Here is a 20,344-nt window from a genome sequence, read left to right as displayed (position 1 = left end):
CATTAACTCTTTCAACAAAATGTACTTCCTTGGCATTGGATTGTTGTGCTGGGCTGTATGCATGCAATAACCTCTCTATTGAGCACTGACAAACTGAGTCAATTCATTTAGTGTCTGTGTCAGTGATTTTCCTCAGGATGGAAGTTGGTACAGAACTTCGTCAACAGAATTTGCAAGCTGTCTTGGGGAAAAAAAAAACGTGTTAGAACAGCTCATCCACAGGTAAAACAAACAAATCCACCACCAGCCCCCGATGTGAGTGGAGCCAACAGCTTTCAAGCGTCTCTTGACAAAAGTTTCCCCACCAGAACTAAGTGCTTTCCTCCCTCGTTGGCGACCCAGCTCCGCATCGACACAACCATGATGCCTTCACGGTCTCAGCAGCTGCCCAAACTTTTCAGCAACTGTAGCCGCGGTGTGTCTGAGGTGAAGGTTCGTCCTCCCGGCAGCTCTGTCTCTCTCTCTCTGTGTCTGTCTGTGTGCAGCAGACCGGCCGGTGTCTGCTCCTCTGCTCCTCTGCTCCGTCCTCCCTCCCCGCACTCCTCCGTTATGCCGCTCCCGTCTGCGCTGAGCGCATTTTGACTTTTCATCCCCCCACAAGTCTCCGTCTGAAACACGACCGCATCCCTCCCTCTGTCTCCTCAGTTCACGTCAGCTCACCTCACCGCTGGCCCGCGCGTTAAACGAGCGGCCGAAACATCTGGGGTGAAAATGACACTGGAGTGAATAAAGTTAACCAACAGACAGACAGGAGAACAATGAATAAACATCGCTCCACCGCTCCGCACTACCTCTCTCTGTCACTAGAGGGCGCCACAGACCAGCGTGCCAGTGAAGCGGACTGACGAAGCGCGCTGATGTCTTTCACCTATGACGTTTATTAAGAACTGAGGGTGCACTCGTTATAAGGCACCCTTTATAAGGTGTTACAAATGGGCATTTTGCAACCACAACTTAAATCCGAATTATAGATTGATTGATTGATACTGTGCATTGAAATTAGTGAGTTTGGTGTGCAGTTAACACTAATAATAAAATCCAGTCCTGATGGTAATTTAAGATGGATTTTTTTAAACTATCTCAGTTTATCTATTTTTATCGCCTGCACCGGGTCGGATTCTCCCTCAAATTAGATGAACAGCCAGTGTTTACATTTTCACAGTCAAAGGTACAGTGAGTAGTTCTTCAGCCAGTTAAGAAAAAAGACAAGAGGAGCTTTTTCTTTGGATGATTTTATTTTTGGTGTTGTGTTCTGTACCTGTTACGGTGGAAACACCGTCACTTGTCCACTTGGGGCCTACAAAGTCAACAAAATATGAAAGTTCCTTGAAGCAGCTTTAACTTAACACTATTTTTACATGTGCAGCAAGCCTTACAGATCCTTCTGGTCATTCACAGCCCATAAGGGTAATTTAACAAATCTATTTATATAAACGTATTGTGCATTGTGTTAAAAAAAAAAAAAACGTCGAAATTATGAGATAAAAAGTCGAAATTATTTGATTAAAAAAGTCGAAATTCTGAGAATAAAAACAGAACAAAAAATGGCTGTGTGGCTGAAATGCAGTGGGGGTTTTTTGCATTTTTTTGAGAACCAGCCGGAGACAGACACTGTCACCTTTAATCCAAGTACTGGAAACATTGAACGATGGTAGCTGATCCTGGAAAGTGAGTGTGTTCAGTTTTGGACAGACTATTTGACAAAGAGGAGGAGGAGATGGCTACTTCTCAGACAACATCTTGCACAAATCCTTGATCCAGTTTTGGTTTCTTCATACAATACAGGTATTGTACACATTATGAGACGAAAGACTGCCCGTTAGGAGCCACAAATGACCATATGTAAAAAAAAAAAAAAAAAAAAAAAAAAAGTGGATAGAATGAATAAAACATAAACTGTTTCTGTCTGGAAAAAAGTAATAAATTAAAGTAATAAATTGACGGAAAAAAAACTTGAATGTTCGCTTAACTTATGAAAAAAAAGTGATTTAGATGAGGTGGTATCTGGAACTACTAAGTTTGAATCAAAACGCTTGCACAGTGACTTTAATGTTAGAGAATTTCTGATTATTTATTTATGTATATTCATATTTTCATCTCCTTATTTATAATTTTATAATTTTAATAATTTTATGCACTTGTATTGAATACTGCCATATTTGTCTCTTATGAAGAACTTAATGAGGTTGTACTGGCTTGGAACCACCACAGACTCTGTCAGGTCCGCAACTCAGGATCACCTCATGGACGTCCCTCAATTCTGCATACAGTCCCACACCTGTATGGAGGAGATGGTTTGTACCCTGTGGACCTGGAAAAGGTTCAACTGTGCCTTAAGGAGTGCGTGATCAATATGCGTGTTTGATACCTGTGTAGACTTGATGTCAGAATATAATCTGAAACTAACAAATGATGTTTATGAAACAGTCAACCTCTTTATTAAACTCCTAAACAATGAACTAGAGCTAGATCATTAACTTTCATGGGCCTGTGTGACATTTTGTATTTCAGACATGATATTTTCCAGTGTCACTCTACACTGTAAATACTAACATTAAGTTTAATTACAAATACTGAGTTCACCTAACTCAGTTTTTTATCAGCTTGTTATTAACACTCATTTTCAATAAGTTGCTTGTATTTTGAATTTGGAAAAGCTGCCAAACTCAGTGTTCTTGAGTTGGGTTCACTTAGATGTTATGCTTTTTTCATTGGTGAAATGTAACTAAGTACATTACTCTTGTTCTTAAGTATCCCTCAAATTAGAGGCACTTTACATAACTGAGCATGAAAAATGCCTCTTAAACAAATTGTCTCAAACCATCCAGTTACTGAAAGTAAAAAAAACAGACTCAGCTGACCTCTGTAGAGCCTGTTAGTCTTTATTTAGATCAGGGCTGCTCAAACTGGGGCTCCCGGACCTAAGTTGGCTCACCATAATGTTTGATTCAGCCCACCAGATGTTTCTAGCTTTAATTGAGAATGAATATATAAATTGTTATTTATGCTGTTTTATTTTTGTCTGTTGTCTCCTTTGTCAAAATAATATTTTTTTAAAAACTCTTTAAATAGGATCCTTTATTATTAATTATTTTTCATAATCTGAGCAGACGGGTAGAGCGACTCTTTGAACAGTTTTTGAAGGAACTCAGCAGGTAGGTTGTTCCAAACATCTTGGAGATCTTCTGTGGATGTAGGCTGCCTCAGATCCTTCTGTCTCTTCATGTAATCCCAGACAGACTCCATGATGTTGACATCAGGGCTCTGTGGGGGTCATACATCACTTCCAGGACTCCTTGTTCTTCTTTATGCTGAACATAGTTCCTAATGACATTGGCTGTATGTCTGGGGTTGTTGTCCTGCTGCAGAATAAATTTGGGGCCAATCAGACGCATCCCTGATGGTATTGTATGATGGATAAGTATCTGCCTGTATTTCCCAGCACTGAGGACATCATTGATCCTGACCAAATCCCCTACTCCATTTACAGAAATGCAGCCCCAAACTTGCAAGGAACCTCCACCATGATTCACTGTTGCCTGCAGACACTCTGTATTGTACCGCTCTCCAGCCCTTTGGTGAACAAACTGCCTTCTGCTACAGTCAGAGCACCTGCTGCCATTTTTCTGCACCCCAGTTCCTATGTTTTCGTGCATCGTTGAGTCATTTGGCCTTGTTTCCATGTCAGAGGTTTGGCTTTTTGGCCGCAGTTCTTCCATGAAGACCACTTCTGTCCAGACTTCTCTGGACAGTTGATGGGTGTACCTGGGTCCCACTGGTTTCTGCTAGTTCTGAGCTAAAGGCACCGCTGGACACCTGATTTGGAAGGGAAGTAAGCAAGTTTCCTTGGCCGACCTCTCTGTCTATGCTCTTCAGTATTTGCCAGTTTCTTTGTGCTTCTTCAAAAGAGCTTGAACAGCACATCTTGAAACCCCAGTCTGCTTTGAAATCTTTTTCTGGGAGAGCTGCTGCTGATGCAGTAGAACTACCTTGTGTCTTGTTGCTGTGCTCAGTCTCGTCATGGTGTCTGACCTGTGACATCAAACCACAATCTCACCTTGGTAGCAGAGTTTGACTGTTCCTCACCCAGTTTTAAGCCTCCTACACAGCTGTGTCTGTTTCAGTTAATGACCTACATATGAAATTAATGATCATTAGCACCTGTCTGGTATAATTGGTTAATCAAACACCTGACTACAATCCTGCAAAATCCCTGACTTTGTGCAAGTGTACCTAGAAGAATTCATGCTGTTGTGAAAGAAAAGGGTGGACAAACCAAATATCGATTGGATTTAGATTATTCTTCTATTGGCTCACTTTGCAATTTGTAAATCAGAATTAAGTGATCCACAATTCCACAATCATATTGTGAGTTTCAAAGTTCATTCTTGTCTAGAAACAACAATTGACAAAACAATCTCATTTTAAGGTCAATTTAGCAGTGTTTTTAGTTTTTAATAATATTAAATTATCTTTATTGCCAGATGAAAGAAGCTCCAGATCATCTTCTATATGGACCTCTGGGGTGAGATTGTTTTATCAGTTATAGCTTCCAATTCTGAAACAACAGTTTGGGGAGGGCCTTTATTCCTGAAGTTCAGTCCCAAAACAAACAGTTTTCTATGTTTGGCTTGGAAGAACTTGATCTGAACTGCACAGAGCAGTGACCTCAACTCTATCCTACATCTCTGGGATGAAGTGGAGGGTCAGCTGTGGGCCAGATCTTATTACCCAACATCAGTGGTGAATACTCCTCAATGCTCCTCCCCCTCAGGGTAAATGGAAGGAAATACCAGCTAGCCATAATATTTAATGCTTTTTGATTTCTGTAGATGCTGGTAAGTGCACTGGGTTTCACAGTAGGGAGCGGCATGTGTTTCTCCACTGGTCATGATGAGTCTGTCCACCAGAGAGCAGCCTCAGATCAGGATTGGCCCAGCTCTACTCTGTATAGTGTCTGTTTCTGATGTGTGACGCCTTGTAGAGTAAAGGTGGGAGTATTGTTTTAGTGGAGTTATTTTAAATATAATTACATGTTACTCCAATCATCTTGGACAAAACTTTTGTAAACATGATGTAGCGTTGTTTTTTTCATTCTCTGAGGAGCTATTTCTGGAATGTGGTAATACTCCCCTTGCCAGGAACAAATGCTAAATAAATCAAGCATAAGAGGCCTGAATACACACATACACTTTCATTCACACAGCTGGCATAACACCGCTGCATAGTTGTATGTTTTTAGATTTTATAATTAAATCATTAACCTAAGTCAATGGCCATTTGATCATGTAAAAGTAATAAAATCCAACATTTAGGGGAACGTACCCAAACAACCTTGTTCAAATTAACCTGAATGTACCTAACCATACCAGCCCAAAGCTGCAGGCTTAATTAAAGTTATCTCTCAAGATAAACAGTGTGTAGAGGATGTATGAGGCAAAGCTGTGGTCTGTGTCCTCCCCACATTCCTGAAGGCAGAGAGCCCCCTCCCCACTTTACGCTCCAGCCCACCGCATGAAAGAGCCGTCCTCCACCACACACAGCTGTTCACAGACCCAGGAGGGATCGAGCTCAACCAGGGCCTGCATGTCCTATAGTGTGAGAAAATATGTCCAACTATTCATAGCAATATACACCAGTGCTGTAAGCTGAATTTCTACTAACTGGAAGCAGTTTAGTCTGTCGATATACCACTGAGATGTTTGGATGTATGGCTATATTACACGCCTGTGGTGTCTGATAAAAATAAACGCAAAATGATTATTTTAGGAATGCTTCTATCCACATGATGGGTCTCAAAAGGGAGTATAAGGTATCAAATCAAGTTCTCTACTGGTACCAGCTTCACTTTAGGGATAGGCTTACTGGTATGGGCACAGGTAACATGATTTTCTAAACAATACCAAGCCCTAAAGATTCATAACTGACTCTTCCCACTGCTTTTCATGCTGTGCTTCAATAACGGCTGAGCGAAGTTGGTAGCTGGCGGAGCCTCCTGCACTCAGATGTGGTATGTGCAAGGCTCATCAATGTTGAAAAGAACACCAAATTTTGAAATTGATTAAAAAATGTTGCATGGGACCTGGAAAATGATGTATAGTCGCATCTTAAGGTAGCACAAGTTAGCTAAATGCTAGGAAACTAGTCAGTATTTTGCTTTTACAAGTTAGCTAGTATTTCACTAACATTAGCTAACTAATGTGACAAAATGTCACTTTGACGGGTTCCCCAGCAACATCTCATCATAATCTTCAAAATCTGGTTTTCTTTTTAAGATAAGCTGTGTTTACATGAACTTTAATATTCCACAAATGATTAGAATAAAAGCCCGATCAGAATAAAAGTTAATCAGGGTATTTTTTTTTTCTTTTTAATTTTCACGTGGTGTAAACCTTTTATAATCAATTCAAAAGGAAAGTAATGACCACATAAAAGCTAATTCCAAAAGTTTCCCTTTAGTTGAAATGAATGTATTCTTTCATCTGGTTGGCTGGTCAGATATACAGAACACACATGTAATGCAGGTAATGTAAAGCAAACTTTCTTGCTACGTCAAAATGCCTCACCAAAAATCAGGGGTTCAAAAAAGCAAGGGTAAAGAGAAAACAAGAAAAGGGGCGGTGTTTTTTTGCAACACTAATGCACTGCCCTTTCTAGGCTGTCATACTGCAACCTGCTCAAGCTGAGTGTGGATTAGAGGACTGATGTGGAAGTTCCTCCCCCTGTACATAATTCCTAATGGCTGCCCTGTCAACAGGGTTTTCGGGATTGTCAGGAAAAGGCCTGCAGCTAGCTGCTGAGGAAACCACAGTTACACAAATTAAAGGATAAACAGTGAAATGTTTTACTAAGGTGGGAGCCTCCATGAAAGCTTCAGTGCTCTTTGGTATCTACTGGGGGGATGAATATTATTCTTCCAAAACATCTCCCCGCATTTGGTGTTTTGATGTTTGTGGTGGAGAGAACTGTCTAACACATGGTTCAACATTTATGTTATGAGTCAGAAACGTATTCGACCAAGGACAATTTTTACTTGGCCCTGTACAAACTGTTTTATTAGTGGTTATCAAAAAAAAAACATCACCTTACTGTCTAAAACTCACAGCTCTGCTTTGTCACACAACAGCTTGTTGAGCTTTATCTCATGTTTATAAGATGATTCATTCTTGACTCTACTCAATAACTGTAAGTCAACTTTTTGCTTTTACCCCTCTACATTTTAACACAAATATCTCTGCTTTCTACTCCTCATATTTTCAAAACAGCCTAGTTACCTTAGTTTTAATGAGTTGGGGGAAATTATTTATTTCATGTCATTGTGCAGTGCCTTCCCAACATCAAGACTGATTTCTACCTAAATGGATGTGACAGTAACACATAGAAAATATGATTCCTTGATGTGTCCATCAGTGCACGTCACCATCACATATCACACATGACAAGACATAAAGAGACGAAAATGACGTAACAAATGTAGCAAGATTAAAACTATGTAACAAGACCAAAACAACGTTAAAGATGAAACAAAATGTAACAAGACGGAAACATGATGAAAATGATGTAAAAGACAAAAGAGGACGAAAACTACATAAGGTAAAAACGGCATTAAAGATGTAATAAGATATAACAAGACAACAATGATATAAAAGATGAAACGAGACAAATATGACATGAAAAGATGAAACCGACTTAAAAGACATAACAAGACAGAAGCAACATTAAAGATGTAACGAGACGCAACAAAACAACAAGAGGATGAAAATGATGTTAACAAAAGTAACATGACAAAAACTATGTAACAAGACGAAAATTACGAAACAAATGATGGCAAAAATTATTTAACAAGACATAAGATGAAAATGAAAAGACCGAAGAAGACGAAACAGACAAACTTGAGGTTCTAACCTGCACAGCAACAGAACGCAGAAATGTCCTGAAGAGGGCTACTTTTACTTTTGTACTTTGAGTACATTTTGGAGCCTGTGCTTTTTCATGAAGATACCAGAATGGAGGTGCTGCTGGGTCTTTCTGTTGGTCACTTACAGGCGCTCATGGTTCATTCATCCAGTGAAGGGCTCATTGCATGAGTGAAACAGTCTTAGTCTCGTTCTCAAGATCAAAAATACTAGTCTTCTTCTTCTTCTTCTTGAAATAAAAACAGCCTTCAAAATGAAATCATCATTTTGATGATGTATCACTTTCTTGATGTTTGACTAAGAGGCTTGCACTTTGACAGGGAGCTACTGTCCCATTCAACTCATTTGTGTAACACAGTATAGGTGTGCAAGTTACTCCTGACTGACTCTGATGATTTTAACTCTTTTTATCATGTAAAATAAAGGCATTTTAAACTGGGCCATGGATTGTTTTTTTGTTTTTTTGTACTGAGACTCATGCAAATGCAATGAGTCCTGTACTTTTCACTTTTACTTGAGTACAGAAGTTGAATCACTACTTGTACTTTTACCAGAGTCCTGTCTTACACAAGTATCTGTGCTTATATTTGAGTAAAGAATGTGTGTTTTGCCACCTCTGGCTCAGTAGATGTATAATCCTGACTCCAGCTCTAACATGGGTTTTGGAAGAACAGGCCTCAGAGTGGAGTCTTGGCTCTATAGCTTCAGGTTGGGTAATACTGAGTCAGCACTGGAAAGAACAAGGTGCACAGTGCACAGTCATCAGTCGACTGACCAAACATAGTTCTAATGACAAGCTCCCTCATTGTGTTCCTCTCCAACTTCTCACTCACTGCCTCTTACTCTGTCTCTGACTGTCATCTACCCCCTCCCCTCTCTCTCTGCCTCTGTCTCTCCCTCTCTGTCTTTGTCTCACTCTGTCTCTGCCCCCGCTGTGCACTACTTAAACAAATTACTCTCTATCTCTATCTGTGCGAGCGTGCTTGGTCAGAGTCAGACGTGTCGGCGTGTGGAAGCCTCTGGGACGTGCTGCTGTAAAATGAAGAAGAAGAACAGGTTGATTCGGTGGATCTGGTTTATGGTGGTTGTGACAGCTTTGTTCTTGATGGGCTTCATTATGGGTAAGTTAAGATAACACAACAGACGCTCACACTGGACAGGAACGCAAGTCAATAATTCACAAGCAATATCAACTGTGGTGTGATATCAGTGACAAGAATGGGACGGTTGACCATGGCAGGTGTATAAATGGAAGTGAAGGCAGTTTTATTTAAATTTCTAGTTTTTATTTTCACTCATAAACATGAGTTCTTTTAACTTGAAGTCTTTTAACTTGAAATGATGAGTTGACTTAATGTACTGTACAGAGTTCAATCAACTCATTAAATTAAAGGAAGAATCAGCAGGATTTGTTGGAGCTGTTCTTGAAGATGCACCAGAAAGATGGCAGGATAAATATTGACACTTTGACTTGGTCCTGAGTGTCCCGAGCTCTGCAAAGTCATAAGGAATTAAACACAGACAGAGAACAGTGTTTTTGCAGATACAGCCACCACCACACACATTAGTGGGGCATAAGTGATGATTGAAAGGGATTATGTTCCCGTGAGTCAAGACATTATTTTCTAGGGAAATTATGTATATTATTTAAGTTTCTGATGAAACATAATCAGCATATTTGCAGTTAAAACTCCTGAGACCCTTCTGGTGAAAACCCGCTGTGTGTAATGCTTGCTTTATTTCACAAAAATGAAAACACTGTTAACCATGTTGAATGTTTTGAATTCAGTTCCTGCCCCCTTACACTTGGAATTTAATAAATTCACTGGGAGCAGTTTCACACAAGAAGCTCTTTCTTGCTGCTCTTCCTAAGTTACTTGTGTAAGATGATGAACTGACTCTTCAAACTGAGAAAATGTAAAAGGAAATTGAATTTATTTTTAATGTTAGTCAGTGTGACTTAGGAGTTGCTGGTTCATCTCAATGCCTTAAAGTCTGTGTAAAGGAAAAAGTGAGTTTTTCTAATAAACACATTCTAGATGCTAGAACATAGATTTTAAAAAAAAAGACTGAAAACTAGTCCAGTCCAGTCGTTTTTAGGTGGTAGTGGTGTTTGACACTGAGAAAGAGGAGCGGACACGCCTCCAGCGTTTCAGAGCAGAGAAATATTATTCTTTTATGATTTTGAGGCTTAATTTTATATACTTAACGATTTTTTAATCATTCAAATTTGACTTGGGGGATAATAACATGTTTCTGTGGTGTGACAAACTCAGAACACACATTTATTGTTGCTTCACAAGATCTTTAAGCTTTAAGTGCAATTGAATTAAGTTTACTAGACTGGAAATATTTATTTGTTATAAGTAATAAAAAATTATATCAACTTTTTAAAGTAAAAACAAATATCTTATTTTTACAGTGTATCAAATCTACGCAGTGCTATTTTAGTTGAATCTGGAAGGGATGCTGTTGTGAGTACGAGCTTTAGTTTATCACTACTCTGACACATTTCACGTCTGTCTGCTCACAGCAGGTTTACACCTGCCGCCCATAACCACGACTACATTCAAAATATAACTTCTAACACAGCGGGAAGCTTTGGGTAGCCAGGACCTAACACAGCTGGGCAGAGAGCAACACTCAGATATTATGTATGATTCATTCTGCTTTGTCTGACATGTATTACAGTAATTTGTTCTTGGTGGAGAGGTCAGTTTAATCATATCGTGAGGTCATACAGTGGTGAAGGTCTTAGCACTGTTGTTTAAGTGACTGCCTGTACTCTGTGTGTGTGTGTGTGTGTGTGTGTGTGTGTGTGTGTGTGTGTGTGTGTGTGTGTGTGTGTGTGTGTGTGTGTGTGCGTGCTGTAGGCTGGTTTGCAAAGCCCACACATCCAAACACTGCAAACAACAGTGATTCCAGCGAGTATCTGAAGGAGTTTCTGGATGAAATGCAGCCACACCAGATCAGGGAGCATCTCAGGTAAAAAAAAAAAATTTAAAAATCTGTCCAGTCTGTCAGCACAAGAAATGCAAAGCAAATGTCGATATACAGTGGCTTTCTTTCCCAGAAGTTTATGCAGAGAAGAAAAACTACTTCAGATCTCATGGGACACTTCCCTAGAGAGGAAGAAAGTTCAAGAGGACAGCTCAGAGAAAAGTCCAACAACAGGACAAACTTTTCACTTGCACAGAGATTCAATTTTTGACAGTACAACTCTAAAACTAATGACTATCAGTGAGTGAGTCATTAGAAAATCGTTCTGCGCAGCCAAACGTCGTTCAAATCCGCAGAACTTGATTTTGAATTCTAGTGGAGATGCAAAAGTTTGCACAGATAGCAAAGTGCACTGTAAACATCATATAGCTTCAGACTTAAAATGAGAAATCTCTAATATATTCACTTTAATAAATGATAAAATGACCATGGTATGTGAAAATGAACAATCTGTGATGGAAGAGGAGAGGGATGATAGATGCAGAAATGTGAGTTCCAAAAATATCAGTCTCATGCTGTCCTGATACTGATTAGGAAAACAAAACATACCAGGACTAGGGAGCTCACAGGGTTGAGTCCAGGCCAAAAAATGCAGACATTTGTGCTTACACATACAGCTCCTTCACATAGTTTCCAGATAATTGCAGAGTTGTAGTTCATGTGTCAAAGGGGTTTCAGACAAAAATGCTGAAACACAAAACACACGATGCTCTCAGACACTCTGGAATAAGGCAAGAACGTTAAAGGTGGAATCAGCAGGATTTGTCCGAGCTGTTCATAAACGCAGCAGAAAACGGATAATTGTTTCGTCTAATTCCCAGAACATCAGATTTTGTGTTGGTAGAACATCCAGAGAACATCAGAATAATGAGAAATACAAACCGAGGGCAGCCACCACCATACACCTCTAGTGGTGCATAAGTGATGATTAAAAGGGATTATGTTTCTGGGTCTAAAGTTTGTTTTGTATGGGCAGGGGGATCCATATTATGCCTTTAAAGCTGCTTAAGGGGAAATAAAGTAGGTAACTGAAAACTTAACTGCACTTGTTTCCATAGCATGCTAGGGCAACACTTCATGATAAGGGTACAAATCATTTACTTAAAGTAACTACGAGTAACGTCCACATTGTGTTGATTTTGGAGGCACCTGTGGACGAAAGCAGTGTGTTTCTGTAATATATTTACTGTAATAAATCACAAAATGACCATGATGCATCATCACACAATAAGGAAACATGCTAAGTTCAAATACTTTCATCTCTGACAACAGTGCTACAGCCACAATGTAATTCTTTGAAATTTCTATTCTGGGTTGAATTTTTGTCTGTTTCACATTTGTTAGAGTTAAAATCAGTGTCGGGTGAGTTTCTCACTTACTTTTTACTTAGTACTCATTTAAGAAGTAATAAGATTACTTTGCTCATTACTTGGTAGCAAAAGTAATTAGTTACATTACTAGTTATATTGCTATATTACTTTTGTGCCTTGTCGGTGGAATTGTGCCCCAAAGTTGAACTGCTGGTTCAGTGAACTGTAGACACCCGGAAAACTTTTGTTGTCAGCTGTCCAGGTGTCAGCTACATTGGAAACTAAGTGGTCCTCTCTGTGTAATTAGATTACATCACCACACAGGAGCCAAACAAACTCAAAATAATGACCGTAGTTCCACCTGTGTAAAGTTCGACTCTCTCCCTCATCCTCCATCCTTCGTTTAGCTTTTTGGTGAGCAGCTGACGTGACCTGCTGCACATACATGTTATTGTAAGATAGCCTACAGAGGTCAAAAAGTAAGTCAGTAACTGTAACATAATATATATACTGTTTCATCATAATAATATTACAGTAATTTATTACTAAATTATAATTATTATTCAGTAAGTATTATATTACTACGTGGTACTTCCCACCACTGGTTAAAATTAATGCCAAATGTTAATTTGAATGAGTTAATGAGTCATAAGAAACTATTAATAATCTTTTAGAAGGAGTAGATGTTCATAACGGTTAAATGGAGTCTCCAGAGTTTGTATTTTCAGAGCAGTGGGCTTTTGTTTCTTAATAATTACGGCATTTTGACGTCACAGATAAATGACGGCTGAATTCCATTAGCCGCTTCAGTTTCAGGGTCCTGATATTGTGCATGTTGGTTCACTGTCACACTCTAGAACATAGCTGGTTAGCATGCTAACTTCAGATCTCTGCCAAACAACACATAGATGTCACTGACATAATGTCAAAAGCTTTATTTCTTCACTTTCTGTTATAGTGTCACGTTCTGTTAATAATTTCATTGATTTTTTTTGAATGTTTTAAACTAAAATTCTTACATATTGTACCTTTAACTTAAGTGTTTCTGCCCTATTGATAGGAAATTTACTCGACTCCCCCACCTGGCTGGCACAGAGCAGAACCTGAGATACGCAGAACAGATCAAGGAAGAGTGGCTGGAGTTCGGACTGGACTCAGTGGAGATGGTGCCCTATGACGTCCTGTTGTCCTATCCCAACAAATCACAGCCCAATTACATCTCGATTGTTGATCAGAGTGGCAATGAGGTACACTGCAAACACACAAAAGATGATCAGTAGTGAATGAAATGTGGTCCAACAGGCAAATGCACGCATATATAAAGAGAGAAAGAACATAAGAGCTTTTTTTCCCCTTTAAAGCCTCTATAATATACATGTCAAACATTTTGTGATACTAATCCATTTTACCACTTCAAGCACCCTCCATTCTCCACACCTACCCCCCCCCCCCTGCTGATTAAAATGTCAAAGGAACTGTGATTTTCACATGAAGTGAACAATAAGGCTAATTCAGTCCCGACCCCTGACTACCTCTCAGTATGTTTTGGAAGATAACAAAGTTGCAGCGTGCATGCGGAGATCACACAGATACATTAAAAACAAAGTCACCAGCACGCCACTGTTCTACTGTTTTCCTTCTCCACATCACTGCAAGACAGCTCACTCAAGTCCAAGGTCCTTTTATGGCCTTGTTGCGAGATAAACCTCTTCATGTCGGTTGTTTGTTTAGATAGTGAGACGGCACAGAGTCATACAGGAAAAAAAAAACCAGACCAGATCTGACTGCAAGGCCATGTTGTAGCATGCTGCTGCGACGATGCATTCAGGAACTTGAACACAGTCAGGATTTACATGTCAGCTAAATTGAGTAATGCATTTCAGCTGAGAGACATTCACTGAACAGCGCGCACAGATCCCGAGGTGATGGCCTGACACACGCAATAATACTGAAAGTCCTCTTTTTAGCTGCCAACAGAACAGGATCAAGTGGAAATAATTCACATAATTTGTTTTGGTGTATAGGAGCAGTGATGTCAATTTTTTCATTATCTATTAATCTGTCAGTTATTTTCTCAATTAATTGATTAGTTGTTTGATCCATAAGATGTCAGAAAATGGTCAAAAATGTTGATCAGTGTTTCCCACAGCCCGAAATAACATCCTCAAATGTCTTGTTTTGCCAAAACCTGATGATATTCAGTTTACTGTTATAAAGTAGTGAAGAAACCAGATTTTCTGTGCGGCCTAGAAGCTGGAATCAGGGTGGTCTGACTTTAAAAAAAAATAAAAAATTCAAACCAACTCAAGCTTCTACTTGTAAATGTAGTTACATTCGATTGCTGCCAAGAGTGTTGACAGCTGGTACATTACAAATTTCAAAGCATTCACAATAGATAATAAAAGTTTATCCCACCAGTATTTCATCTGATTCGGTCTGACCTCATCCCGTCTTTCTTTTTCAGGTTTTTAAAACATCCTTGGCCGAGCCAGCTCCAGAGGGTTATGAAGATGTTTCTAACATTGTGCCTCCATACAGCGCCTTCTCTGCCAAAGGACAACCTGAGGTAGCCTGCACACATGCACACACACAGACAACTTGATGATACTGACGAGAAGACAGCGATGCTTAAAAACCTTTTCACTGCAGTAAACAATAAAGTAAATAAATAAAAAAAGTAAACATAGGTTACCCATCTCATCGTAAATGATCTGATAGAACAAGTATCTAAGACATGTCCTCTGTCTGTCTTTCTCTCCAGGGGGAATTGGTGTATGTCAACTACGGTCGCACAGAAGACTTTTTCCAGTTGCAGAGGGAGATGGGCATCAATGTTACTGGGAAGATTGTCATTGTCAGATATGGGAAAATATTCAGAGGCAATAAGGTAGGAAAAGCCTTAGTCGTAACTCCACGTGTTAAAAGATCTGTCAGTCATTGAATAGTTTAATTAAAAGGGCTACAACTGTAGTTAAATGTACTGGAAACTTACATATCAAAAGCCACTGAGTACAACTGCAACTGCTGTTTTAGAGGGAGAAGATGATTTACAGGAAGTGATGGGAAACCTTGATTTTCTTCAGCTTAGTTTGTCCTGTAGTGCTGGTGCATTATCATTAAAGCTACTACAAGGAATTTTCATATTTTGTTGATTGCCACAGTTACTACTGTAACTTTGAGAATCGGACCCGGTGGCAGCTATTAAGAATAACTATATAGAAAAATAGCTTCATCTTCCTCCAAATGGTCTTGTTTGTTTATGTAGGTCATATAGAGGCATCAGTATTCAGGTACCAGACATCAGAGTCTATTTCATAACCAGTTACAAACTCTTTGTAATAGCTTTAATTCATCAAATGATGGCATTTCAAAATATTGTCTCGTACATAATCTTTTGTACAAGATCAAAATGACCCATTGCTCTCTCTCTTGCTCCACCAGGTGAAGAATGCCATGTTAGCCGGAGCAAAGGGCATCATTATGTTCTCAGACCCTGCAGATTACTGTGCTGCTGGAGTCCAGGTAAAGTATTCTGCATGATTTAAAGCAGAATATTTTGGTGGTCATTTGTAAAAATGTGCGTGTAGCAGTCATTGTTAATGCAGTTCAAACTGAATATGTCTTGAATAAGTTTTCATCAATGGCAGGATTCAATCTGTGGCTTCAGTTGAACCATTTCTAACTCTGTATGTGTGTGTGTGTGTGTGTGTGTGTGTGTGTGTGTGTGTGTGTGTGTGTGTGTGTGTGTGTGTGTGGTTACAGCCCTACCCTGACGGCTGGAACCTCCCTGGTGGAGGAGCTCAGAGAGGAAATGTTCTGAACCTGAATGGAGCAGGAGATCCGCTCACACCAGGGTACCCCGCTAAAGGTGTGTGTTTGTGCGTGTGGATGAGTGCATACATGTGTGTGAGTTTATCTAACATGTGACGTGTGTTACAGAATATACATACAGGTCCGGCCTTGAGGATGGAGTGGGACTTCCCAAGATTCCTGTACATCCGATTGGCTACAATGATGCCATAAACCTGCTGAAGTAAAACTTTTCTTTTCTTTTTTTTTTCTTTTCTTTGCTTTTCTTTTCTTTTCTTTTTATTGGCTCTGTGAAACTGACAAAAAACTGCAGACAATTAGATCATCTTCACTTTAATTAAGCATGTTAACTTGTTAACATTTGGCAAGGCAAATGAGAAAAAAAGATTTTTTTTGAGTCAGATCTACATGTTTTCTCTACTGTGTTTGTGACTTAAGAACAGGTGAAAGTTAATATTTCCTAAAGATAATAGTTCTTTAATTTTTTATCATCTGTGAAACAGGGGGAAAAGTTTTGCAAGTTTAATTTTTCTGTGTTGCTTTTATTCATGTAAATGTAGATGGTGCAATACTCATACCCCATTTTTAAATAGGACCAAAACATAGATGTATAATTAAACTTGATGCGGTTCAGATTTTACCCAGTCATAGCAAAAAAATCCACTGTGGGAGTCCAACATTATTAATGAATATATTATATTATATAAATATGTGAATTATTGTAAGAGAGTTATTACAACTCAGTCTGTGGAGAATGTGAATGTCTTTGCAAAATTTCATGTCAATCCACCCTATAGTTGGGGCTAAAAACTGCATAATTTGAATCTTGTATTTAGGGCACAAAACTAAAATGAGCAGCTCACCTGTATTATTTACAGAATATTTAATTATTTACCATTTAACAGGAACATGGGAGGACAGATTCCACCAAACAACTGGAAAGGAGCTCTGAATATCTCCTACAGGATTGGTCCAGGCTTCACGGATGACTTCAAGAGCCAGTAAGTGCTTCCACTCAGCTTGTCTTTGTCCAGCGTCACTTGTCATTTGTGTCCACTTCACCCCATGAGAACATAATTCCCCCATCCACCTACTTTTATTTACAAGAAAGTCGTTCCTCTCCAGCTGATACTCTCTCCTCTTCTGCTCATTTGAGTTGTCTCTCCTCTTTTGTTGCTCTTTTTCTCTTCCTCGGCTTTAATGACCCAGTGGCAAGTAGCCAACTGAAGTACAATGGAGGCCCTTGTACCTCCTGTGTGTGAGAAACATACATGCACATTCACACGCATAAAAGCTGCACAAATTAAGCATGTAGTATGTACCCATGTGCAATAAGAGTAGCTGGGTCTTTTTGTGCTTTTGAACAGTGGTGAATGTTTTTGTAGGTTTATGGAGAAAAAAAAAACACATAACAACAAATCCTTTCTCTGTTGTTTATCTGTGGCATGAAATTAACACAGCAAACATGTTTCTCAGGTTGCAGCGCATTCGGCCAAACAAATAGAAAATCACTATTATGTACAGAATCTTTTTCTTCTCTGTCCTTTCGATTGTCTCTGCATCTCTTTCTTCCCTGTGTGTGTCACCCTCTCGTTAACCTGTCTGTCTCAGGAAGGTGCGCATGAACATCCACACCAACAACCAGGTGACCAGGATCTACAACGTGATTGGCAGGATTAGAGGAGCTCTGGAGCCAGGTACTACAGCCCAACATGCTCTCATCCTTTAGTAAAGCTTCGGTAACAATTCATGTCACAAACACACATGAGAGTAACACCAATAATAATCCGTAATCCTTGCTATGAACATTGTTCTCAATGAACTTGCTATGAGAACTTCTCATCACTGACTCTGGAAGAACAATAAAATTATCATTACATCACTAAAATAATATTTTGTGTCAAATTATTGATTTTCTTTTGGTACATAATCATGTACCAAGCAGGATAATGTACAGTGTCACATAAATATGTTATTTTTTCATAACCATGTAATAAGCGCAATCCTTTACATGGTCACTAATGCTGATATAAACTTCCTCAAGTAGAAATACTCCTATATTGCTGAAATATTAATCAGCTGCAAGTAAAATTACTGGTGTTACTACTATTGGCTTATTGGCTACGAAAATGCAGATGAAAGTTTTGGGCATTAAGTCAAATTATAGGCCTACTCAGTTTGTAATTATGGTTTTGAAAGTAATGAAGTAGATTACATAGTGTAATGCATCATAAGAGTAAAATTATTGATTTCCATGTACTTTACACTCAGCCAGCACATGTGAGTAACACTAATAATGTCAGCATGGTCACCAGTACTAATATAAAAATAATATGATGGTAGGGGGACAAAATGGCTTTTGAGCAGAAAATATAAAAAATCTTTGTGGAAGAAACACGCAGAAAAAGAAAAACATTTTGAACAAAACTGTTAGGTAAAAAAAAAAAGCTGTATCACTCTCTTAAGTGTGTGTGGTGTGTGTGCAGACAGATATGTGATTCTGGGAGGACACCGGGACGCCTGGGTGTTTGGAGGAATCGATCCCATGTCTGGTGCTGCAGTGGTCCATGAAACTGTCAGGAGCGCCGGCAGGCTGCTCAGTAAAGGTGTGTCTCTGCGAGTATGTGAATGAGTGAATATTGGTGTCAATAATACTCGCCGAGTACTATTTTCGATGAGGATTAGCTGTGAATATTCAAAGCTTCAACAGGGGCAACAACACAAACAATCCTAATTATTTCAAACTAAGGGCCATTATTTATTTTTTATTAATGTATAAGTCTAATTAGAGATGAAGGTAGGAGTGAAGACATCAGCCAGTGACTACTCCTCGTCTCCAAAGTCTCTAAAGTCAGCATGATGAGCGACTGAGTGATGAGCAGTTGCGAATATGTCCACAGGTTTTGAGGCAAATTTAATGTCATAGAGGAGCTCTGTTTGTTGCTCATTATCAGTCCTTTGGCAGTTTTTCAGCGCAGCTGACGCAATGGCTTCTTACTCTCTTCAAAAAATAAACAACAAAAAAGCAGCATTCACACACTGGTTTGGATGTTGATTACCATGGCAACAGTAGAGGCTTCAAAGCATTTAGGTCAGCTCTAGTTAAATGACATCTCTTCATGCACCCATTCAAGGTCACTGTCTGTGTGTTATACAACCCTCAAAAAGATGTCCTTACAATGCAATAAACACAAGGCTGTGTGTGTGTGTGTGTGTGTGTGTGTGTGTGTGTGTGTGTGTGTGTGTGTGTGTGTGTGTGTGTGCGCGCGCGCATGTTTGTGCGTGTGTGTGTGTAGGCTGGAGACCAAGGAGGACTATAATATTTGCCAGCTGGGATGCAGAGGAGTTTGGACTGCTGGGATCTACTGAATGGGCAGAGGTAAATATAGATCATCCTGTACACCCTCACACACTAACACACACACAGTCATGTTTCCATCACTTCAGAGGACATTAGATTGACTTAGATTTTTATTTATTTTGCACTTTTGAAGGAAGAAATGTGAAATTCTTGTTTTTGCTTCATCCCATTTTTACAACAGCTTAGACTTTCTCTGGTGTTCTAATTGAAAAAAAAAAAGGTTTAATCATTAATTACATCTCATGAGCCCCACATGTCTCTACATCCACCTTGAATCCAAGCTGAATCCATTCAGTTTTGAAATACCCCAAAATACCATGTGATCAGGATTCTGGATAGTAATGAATTATGAAATCATATCCATATCCCAGTTTTGTAAGATCAGGATCACATCTCCAGGTTTTGAAATAATCAAATCTAAGATCATTCTGGATCATTCTGATCTAGATTAAAGGTTTTGAAATACTGATCCCTGGAGACTTATCCTAACCCGAACCATAACCACTACTTGCCTAACCCTAACCTCAAACTAAGACTTCACCCTAAAATTTAATGATTTACATGGGGGTTTGTGTTTGTGTCCCCATAAAGAAGGCAGGGTCCAACCATGTGAGTGCGTAAAACAGAATTAAGGCTCTACAAAGTCAGTAATACATGTACACACACACATGCATACACATACTGACCACAGTTCAACCTTCTCAACAGGATAATGCCAAGCTGCTGCAGGAGAGAGCTGTGGCCTACATCAACGCAGACTCTGCCATTGAAGGTGAGTGCGTCTGTATGCAGCTTGATATTCTCAATAAACTGTAGAAAGTGCAGAGGCTAAATTTGTTTTAATTTGGTCTGCGTGTGTGTGTGTGTGTGTGTGTGTGTGTGTGTGTGCATGTATCTATTTGGATTCCAGGCATGTACACACTGAGGGTCGACTGCACTCCGTCTCT

The 20,344-nt window shown here is 39.3% G+C and overlaps 2 protein-coding genes across 2 annotated transcripts in view; one reads left to right on the top strand and one right to left on the bottom strand.

The window, feature by feature from the left end:
* nox4 (NADPH oxidase 4) overlaps positions 1–707 on the bottom strand; it is a 33,185-nt gene extending 32,478 nt beyond the window's left edge. Inside the window, exon 1 of the mRNA XM_084716630.1 lies at positions 306–707. Within this exon, the coding sequence (XP_084572756.1) occupies positions 306–362 (57 nt within the window). The 5' untranslated portion in view covers positions 363–707. The remainder of the gene's footprint in view (positions 1–305) is intronic.
* Positions 708–8,778: 8,071 nt separating this feature from the next.
* The window catches only part of naalad2 (N-acetylated alpha-linked acidic dipeptidase 2), a 15,506-nt gene continuing 3,940 nt past the window's right edge, over positions 8,779–20,344 (top strand). Inside the window, exons 1-14 of the mRNA XM_084716629.1 lie at positions 8,779–9,037; positions 10,790–10,901; positions 13,287–13,473; positions 14,691–14,792; positions 14,988–15,113; positions 15,668–15,748; positions 15,989–16,094; positions 16,166–16,259; positions 16,942–17,037; positions 17,648–17,733; positions 18,523–18,642; positions 19,333–19,415; positions 20,106–20,169; positions 20,308–20,344. The exon at positions 20,308–20,344 is cut by the window's right edge and continues 31 nt beyond it. Of these exons, the coding sequence (XP_084572755.1) occupies positions 8,956–9,037; positions 10,790–10,901; positions 13,287–13,473; positions 14,691–14,792; positions 14,988–15,113; positions 15,668–15,748; positions 15,989–16,094; positions 16,166–16,259; positions 16,942–17,037; positions 17,648–17,733; positions 18,523–18,642; positions 19,333–19,415; positions 20,106–20,169; positions 20,308–20,344 (1,376 nt within the window). The 5' untranslated portion in view covers positions 8,779–8,955. The remainder of the gene's footprint in view (positions 9,038–10,789; positions 10,902–13,286; positions 13,474–14,690; positions 14,793–14,987; positions 15,114–15,667; positions 15,749–15,988; positions 16,095–16,165; positions 16,260–16,941; positions 17,038–17,647; positions 17,734–18,522; positions 18,643–19,332; positions 19,416–20,105; positions 20,170–20,307) is intronic.

Source organism: Lutjanus erythropterus, chromosome 4, assembly GCF_056507025.1.
Source record: "Lutjanus erythropterus isolate fLutEry1 chromosome 4, fLutEry1.hap2, whole genome shotgun sequence".
Taxonomy (NCBI): domain Eukaryota; kingdom Metazoa; phylum Chordata; class Actinopteri; order Lutjaniformes; family Lutjanidae; genus Lutjanus; species Lutjanus erythropterus.
Note: the sequence above shows the minus strand (reverse complement) of the source record. Positions and strands in the feature narration are given on the sequence as shown.